General features: G+C 48.9%; 1 protein-coding gene across 16 annotated transcripts in view; it reads left to right on the top strand.

Annotated features, from left to right (window-relative positions):
* The first annotated feature begins 934 nt into the window (after window positions 1–934).
* Camk2g (calcium/calmodulin dependent protein kinase II gamma) overlaps window positions 935–23,053 on the top strand; it is a 58,567-nt gene continuing 36,448 nt past the window's right edge. For 4 of the 16 annotated variants that reach the window (XM_085698356.2, XM_085698355.2, XM_085698358.2 and 1 more), the window contains exons 1-4: window positions 938–1,107; window positions 2,427–2,521; window positions 14,776–14,835; window positions 22,957–23,011. In XM_085698356.2, the coding sequence (XP_085554482.1) occupies window positions 1,043–1,107; window positions 2,427–2,521; window positions 14,776–14,835; window positions 22,957–23,011 (275 nt within the window). In that variant the 5' untranslated portion in view covers window positions 938–1,042. Of the gene's footprint in view, window positions 1,108–2,426; window positions 2,522–14,775; window positions 14,836–22,956; window positions 23,012–23,053 lie in introns of all 16 variants that reach the window. The other 12 variants (XM_085698352.2, XM_085698348.2, XM_085698350.2 and 9 more) reach the window with 6 other exon arrangements.

The raw sequence follows: 23,053 nt of genomic DNA, 5'->3' as shown, positions 1-23,053 counted from the left end.
TCTTCTCTTGCTTTTAACCACCAATACACAAAGCTTTTAATATATATTATATAATACTATATATTAATATATATATTCTCACTTTTATCTTTTATCACTCACCTAGGAGAGAATACTTATCTCTAAGATTGGAATGTAGGAAAGCATCATGCCAGCAAGACAGCTCTGCGAATAAAGGCTATTGCGCTAAGCCTCACAACCTGTGTTACAGTCCCAGTGGTGAAGAGAACCAACTCCCCAAATTGTTCTCTGACCTCCACACGTGCGCTGTGACACTCATTGTGCCACGCACATACACAGATGAAATAAATAACTGGAAAGAAAAGAAAAGCAAGCAAACCTATCTTGCCCCCTGGCCTGTTTTCCCTGCTAAAACCGCGGCTGAAGGGTTTTTGTTTTGTTTTTTCTAAGGATGCCCTTGATTCTTGCACCAGTCTAGAATGTCGGCGCCCTGAGGGAAGGCTGCTAGGAGCTGGCTCTGCACAGTCTGGTGGCATCTTCCGAGAGTACAGTCTCACACAAGATCTTTGACCTTGGCACTTTTTTTTTTTTTTTGGTTCAGGCAGCAGGCTTGGCACCCACGTGTGGGGGGCCTCTTCCCAGACCTCAGTGGTCCAGACCCTACAGTACTCAAAAAAACACTTTCTCACATTCGTTCCTGAGCTCTTGCAGGGTCGTCCCGGGAGAAGCCCACAGGTCGCCAACCTTTCATTTCGGTCGGTCCGAGTGGGTGGACCGGAGACGAGACCCTGCTTTCCCAGCTCCCCGGCGCAGGGGCCCCAGCTCGGGCGGCTCCCGGGGCGGGGCGGAGCCGGCGGCGGAAGGCCCCTCCCCGGGGGCGGGGCGGGGGCCCAACGGGGCTGGGGGCGGGGCCGGCGGGCGGGCGCGGGGGTGTCCCTCCCTCCCTCGCTCTCTCCGGTAAAGTCTCGCGGTGCTGCCGGGCTCAGCCCCGTCTCCTCCTCTTGCTCCCTCGGCCGGGCGGCGGTGACTGTGCACCGACGTCGGCGCGGGCTGCACCGTGTCCGCCCGCCCGCCCGCCAGTATGGCCACCACCGCCACCTGCACCCGCTTCACCGACGACTACCAGCTTTTCGAGGAGCTCGGCAAGTACGGCCCACCCGCCTCACGCGGCGGCTCCCCACCCTAGCCCAGGCGCCTGGGCGCTATGCGGCTTCTCGCCCCGCCCCCCCTGGCCCTGCACCGGCCGCTGCAGCGCTCCCTCTACCCGCCCCACCCCCAGCTTTTCCCGCGTGCTGCTTCGGGGCTCCTTGACCCTGGGTTCCCTGTCCCGCAGCACCCTCCGCACCCTGCAGCAGCTGCCGGGTTGCTGCACCCGGTGCTGTCGCGGGAACCGCAGCCCCGGGACTGCTCCTGGGCTCCCTTCAGCCCCGCCCCTCCCGCACCCTTCAGACGTTCCCCTCCCTCGACCCTGCTTGCCCACCACCCCCTCCGCACCCGGCTCCCGAGCCCACTCTGCACCCGGTCCCCAGGTCCCATGCGCCCGGTTCTCAGGACCCTCCCCAGCTCTGCAGCTCCAACCTCGCTGCGGTGCTCGGGTGTGGGGAGATGTTTAGTGCCGGGCCCCGCCCCCCCGCTAGTGCTGCTCCCAGGATCCCAGCCTTGCTGCTGGGCAGTGCTGCGGCACCCCCGGCCCTTCCCCCCCCCCATCCCTGCAGTGGTCCCGGGAGCCGTGCGCCGCAGCCGCAATATCCCCCTCCCCTCCGCACTGAACTGGCCGCCACCGCAGCCCGGGTCCCCGCCACCCCCACCCGCTGTGCTGAGACTGGCCACTGCAGCCCCCCGCTCTGCCCGCCCCCCTAGATATTTCCAGAGCCCGAGATCGCAGTCCATTTGGCGGGTCACGTAGAGGAAAATAGCATGAGGAAGGGGAGTTACTGCTGTCAGACTTAGAACTGTCCCTCCTCTATTTCCCTGCTGTTCGCCGAGCCGGGATGTTGTAGGTTTAAGCCAGTTTACCGGGTCTTGAGCCTCACTTTGTCCCAGGCTTAAGGAAAATTTCTCAGGAAATCATACCTTCTGTTTAATCTCCCCTTCCCCTGTTCTCAGTTATTTCTGCTGAGAGAAAGAACAAGGTCTCCCTGGGTTCTTGCTCTCCTGGTCGCCTTGCAAGGCTATCAGTGAGATGCAGCAGGTGTGTATGTGAAGCATCGCCCACCAGCTCCTGGTGGACAGTCTGAGGTTGAGGCTGTTGCTTTGCCCAGCAATTAGGTGACGTGGTGGGAATCAGGTGGTACTCCACCCACATCTGTTTAGTTCCATGGGGTGGCCTCATCATTCTTATGTTAGCCTGTGGTTGTCACTACAAGTATGGTGGTGGGAGCATCGCTGTGGTGTCCTCATCTGAAGCATGTCGGTGTTCCTGCGGTTGACTCCAAGTCCCAGTCCTTTCCCCCTTCTCCCTCCAGGGGTGCCTTTTCAGTGGTCCGAAGGTGTGTGAAGAAAACCTCTACACAGGAATATGCAGCAAAAATCATCAATACCAAGAAGTTGTCAGCCCGAGGTGAGTGTTCCCTGTCTGGCCCTGGCCTTGAGGATCTGACTTCTGCAGATGCCCTAGGAGTTGGGGGAGTATGTGTTTCAGCACTTGGAGATTAGTTGGAATTTCAAGGTGGGTGGATTTTAAAGCCAGACAAGGAGGTGTGAGAGGATCGGATGTGTTCAGGGAGGAAAAAAAGAGTAAGTGATGTGGATGCCTGGAATGGTCCCCAAAGGGTTGAGGACGTTCAGGTTCTCGGTGGAGAATTGGTGGCAAGTGGTATGGAATGAAAAGCTCTTAATTTAGGGTACTTAGAGCCCCTCTCTTTCGAGCAGGCTTGTCCTAGCCCTGTGCCCTGGTGGTGACTTAGGATGGGATGCAGTAAATGAGCAGTTCTGATCAATCTAGCCGCCCCTGCCCACCAGGCGGCAGAACAGACTCCCAAGGGAAGGGAATCTGTAAACATCAGGAGGCTGCTACTGGTGAGGGCTTCTGGGGAACAGATCCTGCCAGATGAACTTGATTGCTTTTTTTGATCAAATTACAAAGTTGGTGGAGAAGCAGCAGATGTCGCCTGCCCTGAGCAGAGGGTGATGATGCCTGTGCTCTAGAACTCCCAGTGGTCCGGTCTGAGGAGAGCTGCGGAGCTCAGTGTGTGAGGAGCCTCACCCTAGGGCCCTGGAGCCTCACCTGGGAGGTTCTACAGCGTACCCAGGACGCTGGGTACATTAACACTTCGAATGTACAGCTGTGAACTGGTGTTGGGTGCTTGCCAAGCTTACCTCATCCGATAGGTGTAGACCCAGCAGTGTGTGAAGTGTGAGGTGACTGGTTAATACGGAGGTCAGGTCCTGGAGAGCTTCAGGGCGCAGCACGGGGACAAAGGTTACACTACTCAGAGAAAGGAATTAGTGCTGGGCAATAGGATGCCTGTAAACATTAGGAGCCAGGACAGACGCCTGGGGAAGATGTGGTCTTTGGCCAATAATGACGTGTACATCTAGGGCAAGATAATAGATGTCCCAAGCACCCAGAAGCTCCGAGATTCCACAGAGATGACCGTGGGCTTCTGTTGTGTTGGCGGTTGTTCTGGGACCTGTTCCACTGGGCTGTGTCTGCCTCCTGGCCTGGGTGTCTCTCGCTATTCCTATTACCACGGCTTGTTTTGTTGTCTCCCACCCGGCTCCATTTCCCGTCTCTTACTTTCATGCACATTGACTGTAAAGCTGACTTACTTATTTTCTTTCCATCGAGTACCTTGAGTCCAAGGCAATGGTTGTCATAGAGATATGTGGGTGGTCCGATGCCCTCCTCCTGTGGGATGGGGGGACAGCAGTAGTTGGGTTCTTTGGCAGACATGCTCTGACTAAGAATGGAAGGTGCAGACAGGAATGAGTTGAAGATGGGTATCTCCCTATGCCCACACAGCCTAGCCCTGCCATATCAGAAATGGGGCTGATGTCTGGTGTCTCCCGTTGATGGTGCAGAGCTTTGTCCCGGGAGTGAGGAGGGATAGGAAGTTGAGAGCTGGAAATGAGTGATCTGAACATAGCTGGTTATGGTGACTGTGGAGCCACCAACCTTGGGCTTTAATTTCCTGCCACTTTCATACCCATCCAAACTTCCTAAGCTGTGGCATAGTGCCCTTTTCCTTCCGCATAGCCTTTCTGCCTTATCTTGACTTTCTAAGGTGGCATTTGGTGTTCTTCTTTCCCTGCCTGAACTGGATGAGATTTAATTTCTCTGCTTTTCTTTTCTGCTTGAGAATTCTTGAATAAGATCATGTGTATCAGGCAACAACTCCCCCACTCGAGAGATGGCTATGCCAAGACTGAGGCTTTGGCTTATGTACCAGGTTAACTTTGGGACAGAGGCTGTGGCGGCTGGTGGATGTGTTCTGAGGTGCCATTGCTATTTGGAGGTGGGAGAGTGGGAGGGTGTGCTCTCAGAGATGGTATTCTGCTCTGTGGGTGTTGCCGTAGGGGTCGGGTCAAGGTCCACACTGGGCTGGTACCTTTGGGGTTCAGGAGTGAAAACCATGGCTTCCTTGCGGCCTCTCAGTTTACGCTGTATATTTTATAAAGGTGCTGTAGCTGGGCTGGGTTTCACTCGCTGCTGTCTGTCTGTCTAGGGCTCCGCAGGTGTTAGATTTCTGTGTTTGGGAATGTCATTGCCCCACTAGGATCGTCTATGTGGAGGTCTGAAGAGACTTCTCTGTGTTACCTGGGATTCCTTGGTGACTTTCTTTGCTGAAAGGGAAGAAAGGGTAAAGGGCCGCTTTTCCTTGTTTTCCATAATAATGTGGCCCAACAGGCATCAGAGTGAGAGCTTAGTCCTCTGGGGGTCAGGTCTGGATAGGAAGCTTTCTTGTGGGCTGTACCTTCTTGTTATTGAAGCCAACATTGGTTGCTGAGTTACCAGGTAGGATGCTTATCCAGGTATGTGTTGAGCATTGTTTTTTATCTGCATGCCTGTCCACATAGGCACTGAAGGTCATGGAACACCATTTTTTTTTTTTTTTTTTGCTTCAATGCAGTAATAGGTAGGGAGTTGGGACTCTTACAGGAGCCCATGGTTCTAAGCTTAGCTCTACTAGGCTGAAGGAGGCATTTAAAATAGCCGTGAATTCAGGATCTAGTGGGCCAGGTGATGGCAATGATAAATCGTTATTTTAAGATTTAAGAGCACCCCCCAAAGAGCCTGAGCCCTTATGTCTTTTTTTTATTTTTAAATCTTCATATTTCCTTCTTATCTTTATTCATATGCATACAGATTTTCACCTCGTGGAGCATAACATTTTATATCCTGCTCTCTTTGCTTATATCCAAAGCAGTTTCTCCATATTACTACAGTTGAAGGGCAAATGGTTCTTTCTGATTTCTATGTAGTTTAGGATTTATCCCTGGAGCATTGTAAGAAACCTGTCTTTGGCCGGGCGGTGGTAGCGCACGCCTTTAATCCCAGCACTCAGGAGGCAGAGACAGGTGAAACTCTGTGAGTTCGAGGCCAGCCTGGTCTACAAGAGTTAGTTCCAGAACAGGTTCCAAAGCTACAGAGAAACCCTCTCTCGAAAAACAACAACAAAAACTGAATTATTTATCTGGATTATTTATTTGGATTATTTATTTGGATTCCAGATCTGTTGACTGAAATTGATACTGGAGTAATGCCCTTGGCCTTACTAGGGATGCTCCCAGAACCGTGTTACGAAATCTGTTACAGCGTTTACTGTAGTTATTTATCTGTCTGTCTGACATATGCTTCATGTGAAGATATTTTCTGTTGAAACTATGTCGTGAGGACCTGGGAGGTGAGGGGAAACACCTTTTCTTTTTCTTTTCTTTTATGTAGTTAGGCCCTAGCACAGTACCTGATATACGCTAAACATATTATATAAAATGAATTAAGAGAGAGTCAGGTTGCTGGAGCCATTGGACCCTGGTGCTGGCTTGGGTCCCCCCTTTTTGATCCAAATGAGGATAAAGACTTATGCTTGGGGCATGGAGCAGTATAGCTTCTGCTTCCTCCTTTCTTGTCATTAGTGACCTTAGAACCACTTCTAAGTGGTGACATTCTATTTCAGTGCCAGTGTAGCTCACCTTGAGTACTGGTTCAGACAGCAGCTTCCTAGCCTCTGTCCATAGAAATGTTGCTCTGAGGCCAGGGGTATTGCCTCAGAATCTGCATTTTTAACCCATGCTTCAGGTCATCCATGAGCTGAAATCAGTAGAAGGCTGGAAAGATGACTCAGTGGTTAAGAGCTCTTCCAGAGGACCCTACTTCAGTTCCTAGCACCCATATGACAGCTCAGACTGTCTGTAACTCCACTTCCAGAGGATCCAACACACTTACATACATGTAAAACACAAATGCACATAAAATTTAAAAAAAGGAAAATAAATCAGTAGATGCTGGTTATGGTGGCACATGCCTTTATTCCCAGGATCCTGGAGACTGAGGCAGGATGAGGCCACAAGTTCAAGGCCGGCCTCTGCTACATAGTAAGACTGTCTCAAAACAAACGAAGACAAAATCACAAACAGCAGCAGCAGCAGCAGCAGCAGTCATCCTTGCCGTCTCCTGGGACTCAGCAGGCACACCTTAGCCCAGCCAGCTGCTGTCTTAGGTGGTCTCTGCCGTCATGGCTGTCTCATTCTGGATCTCCAGTTTGGGGCGTCACTTTGTGTCAGAGGCTATGGCAGGCTGAGTGGCTGATGTTGTGGTATGTTGGCCACCAGAAGGGTAAAGGCTGTCCCTTTCTGGGTCCAGCTGGCCCTGGGGACTGAAATGGGATCCCCTTGAATGGTTCCAGCTTAAAGTCCCCACCCCTTTGGTGTTGGCCTGAGTAGCCCCCGTGGTGTCTCCAAGTAAGACTTTCCTGTTAAGGATCTGGTGAAGTGGGGGAGAGAAGACAGGATGGTGCAGCAGTGGGAAGACAGCGGGTGAAGGGCTCTGCTGCAGGGGAACTCTGGGAGGCAGAGAGATTTAAAGAGGATCTGCGTGACAACAAACTTTTCTCCTGATTTCTAGAAACCAAAAAATAGTATCCTTCATAAAGGGGAATGAGCTCCTCTGACTTCTTCCCTGCCATGCATGAGGGCGCAGGGTGGAGGTCCTCCATGCCAAGGCTCCTGTCCTACAGTCATGATTGAGATGTGGACACCCACTTTCACAGAAGGAACTGGGGTGCTGTGATGGGTGGGGATGTGGCCCATTCCTTGAGTTTCTCCTTGCTGCTTGTCAGCATATTCTTGTCAGGAGCTGTGCGGCCACCTCGGAGGTGGAGGCCGGAGACAGGGAAGGGGAGGGCTTGGTGTGACCAGCCCCCACCCTCCATCTCTGTACTTGCTACTTAACTTTCTGAACAGCTTTGGCGGACGAACAAGAGCTGATCCCATGTGTGCCAAAAGGGTGGTGACAAGCAGAGATGGGTACTTTGCACCTCTTGAGTGCCTCTGTAGAGGCCCTTTGTCACCTGCACATAGCCAGAAAGATGTATCCTTGTGGAAACAAAGGCATAAAAGATTTGTTCTGGGTTTGTTCTGAGCTTTAAACATGTACATAGTTTGGTTGATGCTCAGACCCTGGTATTTTCATAATATGGCCTTTGAGTCCCCTTGAGCTGTCTCTCCTCTCCTATGCCCCTACTCGATCTTTCTTGATCTTTCTTCTTTCTTTCTAAGACAGGTTTCGGGTAGTGCAGGCTGGCCTTGAACTTACTCTGTAACGGAGAATGACCTTGTGAGCTCCTGATCTTCGTCCACCTCCCAAGTGCTAGGGTTACATCATGTGAAACACGGGTTCTAGTCCTTGTTGTGATTGTAGGGTCAGCCCCACAGATCTCCATCTCCCCATCCATCTCTCCAGCTAACTCAGCCCGACAACAAAACTCTCCATATTGCCTCACTCTCCTGGAGCCATATTATTTTATTTTATTTTATTTTTTTGGACTCTGGTGGGGGCATTTCTAGCCCCTCCCCACACACATACATCATTCCTACTTCCTGGGCCCTATCACCATCGGCAACAGCAGATTCCCATCTGCTCCCCTCTTTTCTCCTCCCTGTCTTTCCCCTCCCCCTCCCTTGCTGCTGCCCTGGGAGGAGCTATTTTTAGGGCTGCTTCCTGGGATGTTTTACTTGGGGCTGGTTACCATGAAGGAAATGTCACCCAAACAGTGAGCAAAGGCTAGGGGCACCCATTGTGGGCATGGAGTTGACCCTGTTTGGGCCCTTAAAAGTAGCCAGAGTGTCCACAGGCAGAGCCTTGCCTTCTTGGGGCTTGCTAGTGACCCCATGGGGAATTTCTCTGTCGACGCTGGTTTAGAGCTGGAACTTGAGGGCATGTCTAGCGTCTCTTGCCTTTCCCTCCTTAGTTGACCCTTTCCTTGTCTTGAGAGCTGGAGGCCACGGAGAGGTTCGGGATTTTCTGTTGTCTAATTGGAACTAGTCGGGTTAGAATTGAAGGCAGGGTATTTGTATGTGTGCTGTGGAAGGGACAGAACTCATGGGGTATTTCAGGTCCTGTTCCCTGTATTCACAGCCATTAGCAAGTTCCCGGTATTTGGTTGTGAGGGAATAGAAGACTGTGTGCTTCCTCGGTGTACTGATGTTGGGAATTCTTTGCACCTGCAAAGAGGAAGGGCTCTGGCATCATGGTGTCAGAGGGAGGTCAGTGGGATTGTGGCGTGAGATTCTTACTCCTCAGCGCCCAAAGGTTAGGCTGTTTTTAAGCAGCAGGGGAAAGTGGATTGTGACCCATGAGGCCCTTGTTTCTGCTCCTCATACAGATGCCCGAGGAGTCAGCAAGGTTTCAGCTGTTTGTGAAAGGAAGGTGGGGGCACTCAGGAGGGCAACAAGATGAGGCCACCTTCGTTTTGTGTCAGAAATCGATGGGACTGCTGGGGTTTCTCATACTAGGTGTCATTGAGATTGGAACTCGGGCTCCTAATAAGGCTGCTTCCGCTTTCTGATCCTGATGCCGCCTCTACGGTTAGGGGGAAAACCTTGCAAGAGGGCTCTGTGGTTATAGCTAGGCTGCCGGCCTGCAGGGTGGGTCTCCATGGCGATAGCACACTGGCGGGCAGGAAGTGGCTGTTGTCAAACAGGAAGGGGGGGCTGGGCTGTATGGTAGGAGGAGCCCTATAGAAAGGTGGGTGAGAGGAGGGTCAGCTAGGGACGGTCTACGGTACTCTGAAGTAGACACTGAAGAAAGGGAGGAGGCTGGCTTTATGGCAAGATTGCCTGCTGGTTTGTCTTCACCTCGAGATACTGAGCCTAGGCCTAGTCCCATGGACCAAGCAAACTCAGTGACTTCACTCCTTTTAATTTTAAGGATGCTGCATTCAAGAAGGGTACTCTACAAATCATTTTCTGTTCCTGCTAGTGTAGAGCACCCTTTTCTTTCTCCCCAGTCCAGAGGAGACTATAAAACAGGAGGTATGGGGAGAAAGAGATGGGGCATAGCCACTGGAGAAGCCAGGCTGTGTGTGGTATAAGAGAGTGTGGTAGGCAGAAACCACGTGACTCACTGGACAGAGAGCTCGGGATGGCAAGATGCCATTGCTAACAAGACTGAGGAAGAGGAGGCGTCTTGTGGTCCAGCACTCCCTGGAGCAGCTCTCTCTGAGTGCTCCTCTTGCTTACCTTCATCTGCAGGCTGTGGACTTGCACAGGCTTCACCTCTGGATGTCAAAGAGGATCTCAGGGAGACCCTAAGAACAAGTCAAAGGGTTCAGCATCTGCCCATGTGGAGGGGAGAGCGGGTCCCTGTCTTTTGTTGTCTTTAGCAATATGTATGAACACATGAGCTGGGAAGATGGTTCCATAGTTAAAGTGCTTGCCGTACAAATGTAAGGACGAGAGTTCATATCTTCAGGAACTCATGTCGATGCTGGGTTGGGGTGGTAGCCCACCTGTAATTCTAGCCTCAGAAAACTGGACTAGGGGGTCCCCAGGACAGGCTGGCTAGCAAGACTAGCCAAACCTCCAAGCTTTGGAGGATTTAACCAAGAAATCCTACCTTAGCGAATAAAAAGAGTGACCTGTGGGCTGTGGCGCACACCTTTAATCCCAGCACTCAGGAGGCAGAGGCAGGCGGACCTCTGTGAGTTCGAGGCCAGCCTGGTCTACATAGCGAGTTCTAGGACAGCCAGAGCTACACTGAAACATCCTGTCTCAAAACAAACAAAAAAAGTGACTTAATCTCAGACCTTCATGTGCTTGTTCACACATACGCATATGTATATGCAAACACACACACGCACACGAAAAATGGAAAAGGGTCAGAGAGAAAGAAAAGCTATGGGCACATGTCAGTACAAGAGGCTTGGCCTCTTTACCACCAGCCTCTTGGGAAAAGGCTCTTGCTGTGTGTGTTACTGCCTCATTTAAACTTCAGGCATTGCTGTTTCTGTCCTAGAAGTAATGAAGCTACAGACTGGGGCTATGACTCAGTAGGTAGAGTGCATACTTAGCATGTACTAGGTCCTAGATGAGATCCCAGGCACATAAGTGAGGTATGGTCATACCTATAATGCCAGTACCTAAGAGGTAGGGGGATCAGAAGTTCAAAGACGTTTTTTTGGTTACATACTAAATTCAAGAGCAGCCTCCCTCACCAAAAATAAAAACATACATCATGCATGCATACATGTGAGTGGATGGAGCTCCTCGCAAAGGTGAGTGACTGGCTCGTTTACCTCCTTTGGGTCTTAATCAAATGTCATTTCCTTACTGAGGCACCTTACTAAGCGCTTTCTTCCTTTTTTGCTCTGTTTTTCTGCATAACACTTAACTTCAGCATGTGCTGTGTCGAGTTTCTTTCCCCCACCCCTGTTTCCTGACGTAGAATGGGAACTCGGTGAGGTTAGGGATTTTTGACCGGCTTATTCATCGATGTTTTCAGTGTTCAGAGCAGTGCCTCTCAGGGTAAGGCCTCGAGGAATACGTTCAGAAGGCATGAGTGAGGCTCAGGTGCTTATAATAACTTTGTGGAGTGGCAGCCCTTCCAAAACCAATATGTTAATTGTTCTACCTTGTGGCTTAGACTCAGAGCAGAGACCAAAGCGTGGCTCTGGGGTTCCAAGAGTATATGAGCCTTGCCAAGAGAGTGAGGCTTGGCTTCCTGGAGTTAGGCTTGAACTAAGTGGTAAGAGGAGTCCCCTGGACCTTGGGCAAGCCCCTTTAAGGAACTGATAGACATAATCTTCTCTCTCTGCTCTGAGTCACTTGTGAAACAGTGCGTATCCTTATTTTTAGTGCTGATGCTGTTGTGGGGCTGTAACCCTTAGCCAATAAGAGACTTAAAAGAGGAGATAAGCATTAATCTTCCGGGCCTCCCCTCAGCTGCCATCTCTGCATTGCAAGATGCTGTTCTCCCACACCTGCCCCACAAGCCCTAGGTCAAGGGTGGTGAGGTGAGTAGTCAGAGATGGGGTGGGTGGGTCTGCAGCTGGCACAGCTGGCTTGCTTGGTGCCTTGGTCTCAAGACCAGGGCTGGGAGGAGATGTGGGTTTTCCCTGTTGTGTGGCCAGATATGGGAGGAGCAAACCCACCATCCACATCAAACAGGTTTATTGCTGTTCTTTTGAGTGTTTTTGTTGGTGGAAGTCTCCAGCCACATTCTTTCTGGGACCAGAGATACCAGGAAATGTTGGGAATTGGGAATTATCCAGGGTTCTGGCTAAGTCCTGGTCATTGGCTGTGTTGAACCTGAAGGTGGAAAGAAAGGCCTGACCCAGATCTTGGGCAGCTGGGATGGATTAGCTGGATAGCACAAAGTTGAACCTGTTGCTAGAGGGAAGGTTTAGGGCACAGCTAAGGATGGGAAAACAAAGTGAGGAGGTTCCTGCAGTCTGTCACCTTCGCATTATCTCAGTGTTTTATTCCTTTGCTCCTGTTGAACCTTGAGTTACTTAGCTTCTCTGGGCCTTAGTTCTACCATATATACAGTTGCAGTAATCAAGCTGGGCATTATGATACACACCTTTGATCCCAGCACTCGGGAGGCAGAGGCAGGCCAGTCTCTGAGTTCCAGGACAGCCAGGGCTACACAGAGAAACCCTGTCTCGAAAAAACAAAAATAAATAAAAAGGGAGTAATCATGTCCACTACCTGGTAGGGCCATTTAGGGGGATTATAGCACACTTTAAAGAAATGCTTTTCCTATATAGAGTAGAAGTAAGATGGGGAGAAACCCTTCTCAAGAAAGTTAGGAGGGCTGCGGGCGTAGCTCAGTTGGTAGATCTAGATGTATAAGTCCATGAGTTCCAGCCGCAGCCGCACACAGCACACATGGCAGTGCACAGCTGTAGTCTTGGCACTCGAGGTAGAGAGAAGAGCATCAGTTCAAGGTCTTCCTCTTCAGCTACATAGTGAGTTTGAGGGTAGCCTAGGCTACATAAGGCTATGCCTCAAAAGCCGACGCAGAGAGATTTCTTGTCTTGGAGAGTTGGATTGTATTGGATTCTCTTCCCCAAAACCTGGAGTCTTCAATAGATAGTCTCATTTTCTTCATTCTGTCATGGCATCGCAGTGGAGAATAAGAGGTCTAAGCCACATCACCTTCATCAGCTTGGTTGACTGTGGTACTTTGGGCGGGTCACTCTCTCTTCTTAGCCTTGGCTTCCTTCTTTATGTAATAGAGCAAAACAGATCCCCGTCTCACAGAGTCTCTGTCAAGATGAACTATCGAGAATTCGTGACTCTGCCTGGCAGAGTAAAGCTTAGTAAGTGGTAATTGTTAGCGCTGCTGTAACTGTTGGGTTCTTAGTGAGCGGTGTCTACACGAAGACCTCTGGCAAGTACAACTTAGCATCTTGAACCCTCTTGGAAGAACTTATGACCCAAAGGTAGCAGTTGTGATGTGTAGTGAGAGAATGGGGAGATGGTTATAAGAAGAAATCACACCCTCCCAAGAAGAGCGGGGAAGGCCAAGTGCTAGCAGGTAGATATGGGAAGCCGAATGGGGAGCCTTCTAGGCCTCCCTGCTCTGACCATCTCTCTACTTCCCGGAGCCCTGCCTTCCTGTGAAAGGAACTGGCCTACCTAGCTCAATGGGATCTCAGGACTCAACAGATTCTGGTTATTTTCTCAAAACAGTAATGTAAGTAAGGTATGAGTGCAGAGAGGCCAAGTCTCAAAGCAGTGGGTAGCCAAGAAGAGAAGCTTCTTGAAGAGAAACGTGATTTGTGTCCTCCTTTCTCTCCCCATAAAACAGGCGTCGTAGTTACGCCGGTCTCTCATGGCCATGTCAGCGGAAGCAAACATGTCTCACTTGCAGAGTGGGCCTTTCGTCAGTTCCAGCTGTTAACTGCTGTTGTATTATTTTAAAACATTTTCATTACATTTACTTACTTTTGTGTGCATACACATATATGCATATGTGCATTTGTCATAGCACGTGTGTGTGTGATCACGGGTAAGAGAATGACTGTGGGAGAGAGCTCTCTCCTACTGTGTAGGTTCCGGGGATCCAACTCAGGTCATCAAGCTTGGCGGCAAGAACTTTCACCCACTGAACCATCTCAGTGACCCTGTAATTGGTATTATTTTAATTCATCATTACCTCGATCACCCACGTTGTCATTGTCAGTATCACTGTGTTTCAGAGCTGTTACAAAGACCACCTAGGAGAATCATGTAGAACTTCTAGCATAGTGACTGCTGTGTGCCAGACTCAGTACACATTAGCTTAGCCTTCCTGAGACCTCAGTTTGTCTTTCCAGTTGTAGTTACCTACGGTCAACTGTGATCCAAATTTCCTTAAGATTCCAGAAATAAGCAATTAATAAATTTTAAATTGCATGTTGTCTGAGTAACATGATAAAATTTCCTGCCATCCTGCTCTATCCCACTCAGGACATGACTCATCCACAGATCCACGCAGCGTAAACTCCTTGTCCGTTAGTCACTTAGTGACTTTCTTGCTTACCAGATTGATCAACTGTTGTAATACTGCAATGCTCCCCCACGTCCCTGTTTGAGACAGGGTTCCTTGACCTTCTGCTTCGGTCTTACCTCTCAAGTACTGGAATTACAGGAACTCACTAGCACCTGTTTTGGTTGTGGTTTTTGTTTATTTTTTATAAGGCTAAGAATTGAACCCAGGACCTAGTATGTACTAGGACAAGTTCTGTATCACTGAGCTATAGGTTTTGAGACACTGTCTCAATCCGTAGCCTGGGCTGAACTTAAATTCGTACCTTTCCTTCCTCTACTTCCTGAGCACAGGAATTAGATATGGGTCAACGTACCTGCCTTTGCAGGGCTTTTTTGTAGTGTTTGGTACTATCTGGAATTTCAGGCACATCAAGTGAGGGTCTTGAAATTACCCCACCCCCTCAGATGAGGGGTGTTTGTTGATACTTAGAACAAGAATTCACTATGTGGGCCACGCTGGCCTTGAACTCAGATGTGGGCCTGCCTTAGTCTCCTGAATGCTGAGATTAAAGGTGTGTGCCCCTCCCCCAATTATTAACACCCTAGCTCAATGGAATATCTATTATAGAGGTGTAGAGGAAGAAGAACAAGATTTAGCTAAATACCTAGCTTTAAATTCTGATGTGCCACTCACTGGTTAAGGTATTTAACCTCTCCATCCCATGTCCTTATCAGGAAAAGGTAGCCACAAAACTGTCTCTAGATTTGCTATAACTTGCTGTGTTAATTTAGCAGATTGCCAAAAATGCCTATTTGGTGCCTAAAGGAATACGAATAACCAGGTAACCAGAGCTAGGATGGATGACTAGTGACATTTTTTCTTTTTTCTCCATTTAGATCATCAAAAACTAGAACGAGAAGCCCGGATATGCCGCCTTCTGAAACATCCAAACATTGGTGAGTGTCCGGCAGAGAGAGAGAGAGCACGCACCTGTGTATGAATGTGTGTGTGCATGAGAGAGTGTGAGTGTGCATGCATGCATGTATGAGTGTGCTGGTGTGTGTGTATGTGTGTGAGTGCGTGTATGTGTGTGAGTGCGTGTATGTGAGAGAGAGTGTATGAGAGTGCATGCATGCATGTATGAGTGGGCTGGTGTGTGTGTATATGTGTGTGTGAGTGCGTATATGTGTGTGAGTGCGTGTATGTGTGTGAGTGCGTGTATGTGAGAGAGAGTGTATGAGAGTGTGCATGCATGCATGTATGAGTGTGCTGGTGTGTGTGTATATGTGTGTGAGTGCGTGTATGTGAGAGAGAGTGTATGAGAGTGTGCATGCGTGTATGAGTGTGCTGGTGCATGTGTGTATGTGTGTGTGCTTGTATGTGTATATGTGTGAGAGTGATTGTGAGTGCGTGTATGAGTATGTGTATATGTGTGCGTGAGTGTACATGTGTGGTTACCTCTGGTCGTGGATCTTCACCTGGTGTCTTTGTTGCCTGAGTAGGATGGCAGCTGTGTGTCAGAGTTTTAGGGCTTTCTTTCTTAGAGCCCTGAATGTCTCCTTGGCGATGATGCCCTCTCCGGGGCTGGGGTATGAGGCTTTTGAATATGTCCAGACTCTCTTTCTCCTGTCTTTGGGCTGAAATCCAGAGTTCTCAGTGTGTGAGGTTCCGGGTCCCTCACCAGAGGCCAGCCATAGCCTTCATGAAAGGCTCAGGATTTTGTTCCTGAGCCTAAAAGAGTTTTGTCCCTGTTGCAGTGTCCTGCACACTCTGGGGGTTTCCATGGCACTCCTGTTTGTTCCCCAGAGCCAGGAGAGCAAGCTGCCTGCCTGCCTGCCTAGCTTCTCTGGAGAAGGAATGGCAAGAGCTGCTTAGAGGAGGACGGAGAAACACTTGAGAGGATCTCTCCCTGCTCCCACCCTGCCTAGGGTACAAGAGGACATTGTTGGTTGTTCTAAAGCCTGAGGAGGCTCGCCTGCCATAGCCCACTCTGGCTCAGTTTTACATTGTTCAGCTGAAATAGGCTTTGCCAAAAGTGTTGGCCCTGATCTGCAGCAGCTCCTTACACAGGGAAAGAAACTGGGCTGCTGCAGTGTTGGCTTGAGGCAGGGAGCACCTCCTAGGTTTTCCCAAAATCGCTGAGTCATCACAAAAGACAACACGTGTTCTCTTCAGACATGGCCTAAATATCAGGGCTCCCACAGTGCTCCAGACATTGCCTTCTTAGCTCTGGAAGGCCAGGGCTGAGAGTTGACTTGCTGAAAAAGTTGATGCTGCCTCCAGAGCTTCCCAGCTCCCAGGTCTCAGCATGAGCTTTTGTGTGGAGGAACTAAGGTCAAGCTTCAGCCCACTGGGAGAGGAGCAGCCCTGAGGTAACCAGAACTGCAAACATGCAGGGCTTCATAGATCCCAATCAGCCACTTGGATTACGCTGGAAGTGTGATGATTGTTGTAGGAAGTGCTCTGCCCCACTGGGTACAGGACGCACAGCACTAAGTGCCCCTCAGCCAGGGAGTCTTGGCCTTAGAGCTACCAGAGCTCCTGGGGAGCCTCTGAGTGTAGACATTCACCTAAAAAATGCAGTGGGGATGTTGCTGTGGATAGGAGAAAGCAACAGAAACACCTAGAACAGCAGTCCCAAGAAGAGGCATGTTTTGTTTGGCTAGTTCAGTGGTATATAAAAGTATTCTTATTACTTGCTAATATTTAAAAATGAGATTTCACTGGGCAGTGGTGATGCATGCCTTTAATTCCAGCACTTGGGAGGCAGAGGCAAGCCAATCTCCCGAGTTTTCGGCCATCCTGGTCTACAGAGTGAATTCCAGGACAGCCAGAGTGACACAAAGAACCCCTGTCTTGAAAAACTCCAAAAATAAAGTAAAATAAAAATGAGATTTCACATTTTGGAAAAAAAATTATATTTCTCTGCCTTTTGAAGCAAAAGTCTTGACTCTGAAGCTACTATCTACTGCCCCAGTGAGGCTTTAATCCTAGTACTTAGGAGGGAGAGGCAAGCAGATCTCTATGAATTTGAGGCCAGGATGGCATAGATCCATTGCTGGGGGAGGATGGAAGGAACGGGAAACATATGAGTTCTAGGTCTATGGAGCAGTATAAGATCCTGTCTCAAAACAAAGAACAAAGCTACCTACTAGCTCCATAGCAAAGATGAATTGCATAGAGGAGCTGATTTCTGCTACCTGTGACATGGTGGGGTTGGCCATGAAAAGGTGAGGGTACAATAAGGACAACTGAGAAGTCAACACAAAGGGCCAAAGTCAGGTCCTAGCCTCAAAAATTTCTAGCCTTTTGTTATTTATATTGTCTATACTATTGGCAAGCTGTAAAACCCAGGGAAAGCAAGCATGGTATAGTCTCTTTGGTATCAGATTGCCAAAAACTGTGCCTTCATTTTGTGACTCTTCATGTATCCTCAGGGATGTTTTGGTCTAAGGACCAGTTCCAGGGTTAAGGATAGGCAGAGAGAAGGACAAGCCAGGACTGTGTTCTGAGAACATTGGCTGACTGGACTCTCTGGCTTTTGGTGGGAACCAGGACTCATGGAGATGTGGCTGAGCTCTGGGTCCAGGAGACAACGGTTGCCATGGATCCAAACCTGGCTTGTGGCTAGAGAGGAGACAGATTGTACCCTTAAATCACTATTCCTCTCCACTGCCGTGTCCTTTACAGCTGTGGTCCCTTTGGTTCTGACCTTTTAAACTCCATTGCAAGGGGTGACAAGAAGACTACCCAATAGCCTTGCACAACTGAAAAAGCTAAGAGCAATGATCAGATCTTCAATTTTTGGTTAATGTCAGACTTGGTAGTATTGAAATTCATGAGTATTTGGTGCAAGGAGCCAGACAATCACAGTTTTTTTCCCCCTCATACGTATTCTGTACTGAGTTAAGAATCTATTGGAAGAGTGAACCCTAATGTAATCTGTGGGTTTTGGGTAATGATGTAGGTCCATCAGCTATAACAAATCCTGGTGTGGGATGTTCATAGTGGAGAATCTGTTCATGGGAGTCAGGGGTATATGAACCTTCTGTTTTCTGTGAACCTAACACTATTATTTTTTTTTTAAAAAAATTGAGTTGATTAAAAACAAGCAAACATAATGCCTGTTGGGTGCAAGATACTCTCTTGGACTCCGCGCTGGAAGACCGGCTAGTTGTAGGGAGTTAAGCGGAGGAGCTCGTGCTGATGATCTGATGATCTGGAGTCTGAATGGAGTGTGCTCTACCTGTGATCTGCCTGCTCTCCGCTCTGAATGAACAGACTCTGTCTTCTCTCGTGCTGAGCTGCTCCAGCAGTTTCAATCGCCGCCTAACGTTTGTGGTTTAAAGCAGCACTTCTCAAACTTTTATGTGCTTATGAATCAGCCAGGGATCGTGTCAAAATTCACATCGTGATTCAGGAGGTCTGGGGAGAGGAGCTGAGATTTCTCCTAGCTTCAAGGTCTTTAGGTGATGTTAATGCTTTGGTCTGTAGTCTATCCTTGGAGAAGGCCAAGGTTTGTGACTTTGAGTTAGGTTTACCGGGTTTGGATTTCTGAGTTCATTTTTAGAAGCTGTGACCCTAAGAAATTATTTAACCCTTATGTGCCTGCCCGCTTTGTCCTTTTCATCCGCTCGTGGAGTTGGCAGAGGGAGAGCATAGACATGCAAGCAGAGATTCTGAATCCTATCTCCCCCACCTCTGCCCCAGTTCAGCTGATAAATTATTCAAGCCTGGCTGCAGTAAACCTTGGGCCCAGGACTCATTCGGCTGATAGTAAATGTAGCCAAAGCAATTGCAAAGAAAAAGGAAACCCGAGCTGTGACTGAGCTTGTCCTAAGGTTCCTCCCACGCTGGGAGGACCCAGACCTGCAACAGCTTACTTTTGGGGGACAGATTTAGTTCTGTCTGAGACCCCAGTAGTAACAGTGTTATTATTAAGTACATTTTAAAACAGACCTCATTTTATTTTTAAATTGGTGTATGTGCATGCATGCATGGGCAGGGTGTGAATACAGGTGTTCTCAGAGGCTTGAGGCATTGGCTCCCCGGGAGATGGAGTATAGGCAGTTGTGAGCTGCCCAGTGTGGGTATGAGAACCAAACCCAGGTCCTCTGTTCTTGACTGCTGAGCCATCTCTGTTTTGTTTTGTTTTTCAAGGCAGGGTAGCTCTGTTTAGCAGCTCTTGCTGTCCTGGAACTCACTTTGTAGACCATGCTGGCCTCGAACTCACCAAGATCTGCCTGCCTCTGCCTCCTGAGCGTTGGGAATTAAAGGCATGTGCTACCACCACCTGGCTAGATATTTCTAACTAAGATACTTTTTCAGTGCTTTTGTTGTTATTGTTTTGAGAAAGCTTTTAAAGTAGATGTGGCATATTGATGGCTGTTTTTGAAGAATCGGAAATAGCGACTCACAGAATTTGGGTTGTAGATTTCTTGGTCCATGAGCGTGTAAAATGTTGAGTAAAACTTACTTAGGTCTATCCTTTTCCCCACTGACGTTAGAGAATAACAATTAGGTTTATTGCTGAAGTGCAGTCATAATCTGTGTTTCTTCTCCCTGGTCCTTCTGACTGTGGAGCTGGTGTGGTCCTCTTGGTCTTTGTGACCTGTAATGACTGTGAAATGGGCTGGACTTCAGATGGCTGCCTACTTCCATAACACCGTTTGTGTGACTGCCGGTTAGAGCCTGTCGGCATCTTCTCTGTAGAGGCAAGGCCTGGCTCCTTCTCTTCACAGCCATGTTCAACACTGTCTGCTTCAGGCTGGCCACCTAATGAATGCGTTAAACCAATTAGAATGGCAGAGCTGTCAGGGACAGAGTGGAACTCTTTCACCTAAGAGGATGGACACAATGACTCACTGTCATTCTGTGGTGTTAGTTAGCCTAGCCAGTTGCTTCACGTTCTGCTATGTAGCGTGACTTTGAACTGTTTTCTTTTGGAGCTGTTTTCCTCTCCCTTCAAGTAGGGATGTCATAAGTAGTTGCCTGACAGAGTTAAAGCGAGAATTCAGTAAAATACTGTTGTAAAATACTTCATATGGGCCGGAAGTGTAGCTCATTGGTATGGGACTTGCTAGTCCTGTGCAAGACCCTGGATTCAATCCCCTGCACCACATAAACCAGCTGCTATGGTGCATGCCTATGCGGGGGAAGAGGCAGGAGGATCAGGAGTTCAAGGTAATCCTCAGCTATATAGTGAGCTCAGGGCCTGCCTTGGTCACACAAGACACTGTCTCAAAAGAAAGTAACCCAGTGGTTGGCACATAGGAATAGCTTAATTAAATTTTAGTCATTTTAATTTTAATCATCAAGAATCAGCTGTGCTTAACATGGCATAGTTACTTTTCTTTTCCTTGTCCTTGGTTTCCGGTTAATTTTCTTTACAAATTAAAAAGAAAAATGATAGCTGTCTCTTTCAGAGCCCCCTTGTCTTGGCAAACCTGGTGTCTTGCTTGGAGCTGACAGCAGAACCTTGGGGCTGGGTGGCCTGGCAGGATTAGTTTTCTGTTCCTCTGCTAATCCCCACCCACCTGCGCTCTGTGTGTGGCCTTCCTTCAGCAGGGCGAAGGCTTGGGTGTCTGTGCCTTTGGCCCTGTTCTCAGGCCTGCAGTGCTGGGCGCTGTGTGGTGGAGTATTGAGAGAAATTGTCCAGGTGAAGCCAACCTTAAGGCTCAAGGCCAAGCCCAGCAGGATGGGACACCTGGGCTCCCCCTTGGGAGTGGTTGTTAGCTGTCTGTCAGCTCAGCATCTCGCTGTTTGTAATGAAGCTGGTCAATTGGCTTGTGGGACAGCTGATTTCCAGGGGATTATTTGTATTACACACTTTAATGCTTTTTAATAGCAAATTTTTAATTAAATGGAAAGTCCTTTTGGAGGCAAGGGAGCCGTTGCAGCAGGAATCAGGATGAGGCACTGACTGACTGAGACCAGAGAAGTGAAATGAGGGGAAGGGTGACTGGGGTGGGGGTGGGTAGCTTGACTGGGCCCCGGTCAGGTGGGTGGTAGGGCAGCCAGGGGATTTAACTGGGGTTCCTTACAACCTAAAAGCCCTCCCCTATCATCTGCACGATAGAGAAGTGAGGAAGGAGGATTACAAAACTATACAAGCTGGACTAGGATGGGCAGCGTAGTTGTTAGACCCCGGATCCAGGCCTGGGAGGCCCTGGAGTCTTCGTTGCTCAAGTGAGGAGGAAGGGAGCCATGGTGATGGACCGTACCTTCTGGCGCCGGGTTGTTTGTTTTGCTTTCTGGCTGATCTGCTTCTTCAGTCATAGGGACATAGGAAGTGCAGCCTTTAGGAGATGCCTTGGCATTGGACCGGGCAGCAGTGTGAGCCTGCCAAGGAAGCAACACCTTGACTTTTTCTACCCAAGCACTTCAGCAGTTGCTTTGGTGAGGCCATTCCTGAAATTCTCTAGAAGGTATTCCTGCAACTGCTAAGTATTGGGGCAGAGGTCAAAGGCACAGAGGGAGCCATTTGAAACCAAAGGTCCCCTATAGGAAGAGTTTGGGTGAGGAAGAGGGACAAGAACATCCACACAGGCCGCCAAAGCAAGTCCGGTTTGCATTAGAGTGATGCCCAGGGGTTGGCATTTAACCCAGGGTGGTTGGTTTTGTAGCAGAACCTAGAGCAGAGAGACCTCAGGAGGCATCAGATTGGTCTTTTGCCCAGGAGCTTTAGAGGCAGGCATCGGGAGGGAGCTGTGCTTGCCAGCCCCTCTGCACTCGGTGAGCTCCTTCTCTACCTGCTGCCCTCTTGGACCCATCTATGGCATTGTGAGCACTCTCTTTTTGGCTGTGTTGCTTTGCTGCCTAGTATGTGGGCTGGCCTACGTTTCTTCTAGTCTGTAGTTGAGTGGAGTGGCTTTTGGGGTTTGAGACTTAGTAATTATTTAACCTTTGCCAAGAAATCTGAAGTCTGAGCCTTTATGGTTCTTTTCTGTAAAATAGAAGTAGCAGTCATCTTAGGGCAGTGTAATAAACTCCTTGAACACTCTGTCCTCCTAAATGCCGTCACCTACCCTAGGATCATATTATATTGCTTAAAATAAGTATATAGGATCAGTAGGATATGACACAGACCTACCCCAAGGCTGACACACAGTTTGCATTCAACAAATAGTTATTTGTGATTGGGCATGTCTGCACATGCCTGTAGTCCTGGTTTTCTAGACAGTAAGGTAGAATGATTGCCGCAAGTTCCAGGCCAGATGGGCTACGTAGCAAGACCCTATCTCAAAAATAAATAGGGTTGAGCATAGTAGTTTATCACTTCTTTAATTCCAAAACTGAGAGGGAAGCAGATCTGAGTTTGAGGCCAGTCTAGTCTGGGTCATGAGTTCTAGGCCAGCCAAGGCTATATAGTGAGACTCTGTCTCAAAAATAAAGGTGGGAAAGGAACAGAAAATATTGTTAAGGAGACTGCTTGCCCAACATGGGTAAAGTCCTGAATCCCCCAGCACCACATTAATTAGGTACAGTGGTGTATATATATTTAATTCTAGCATTTGAGAGGTAGAGGCTGGAGGATCAGGAGTTTGAGGTCATCCTCAAGTGCATATTGAGTTTGAGGCTACATAGACACAGACCCTGCATATCTCAAAACAGTTACTGTGTTGGTTGCGCAATGTGGCCTGTTCCTTGTGCTTTCTAATGGGTTCTCCCTTTTCCCAGACCTTCCATCCTCTGATTCCCATTTGGTCCTATAGAAGAGCTCTGGGGCTTTTCTATCTTGCCAGTGTCTTCCTGTGTCATGAATCATGTCTCAGGTACACCTTCTGAGCGACTGGCCCCTCTAGGGAGCTTCTTGCTTTTTCTCTCTGATTGGTTTTCTGAGCCGTGAAACTTCTATCTCTTGCCTTGGGTCTGTGGTGGAAACCAAGCACTAGTCTCTTACTGTGTCTGTGTACCCTTGGCCTGGGGGGTACTAGGCACATTGCCTCTTTTTTCTGCAGCATCTTTAAAAGCAAGCCTTGTGAGGCTGACACGGTGGGACTGGGCGGGTTTGCTACAGAGAGTAGGATTTCTGAGTTTCTTTCTGCTAATCTCTGTTCCCATCTCCTCTCTTACAGTGCGTCTCCATGACAGTATTTCTGAAGAAGGGTTTCACTACCTCGTGTTTGACCTGTAAGTGCTACTTTCTCTCCAGCTGGCTGAAGATGAAACTTG

Source organism: Myodes glareolus, chromosome 12, assembly GCF_982192425.1.
Source record: "Myodes glareolus chromosome 12, mMyoGla1.1, whole genome shotgun sequence".
NCBI lineage: Eukaryota > Metazoa > Chordata > Mammalia > Rodentia > Cricetidae > Myodes > Myodes glareolus.
Note: the sequence above shows the minus strand (reverse complement) of the source record. Positions and strands in the feature narration are given on the sequence as shown.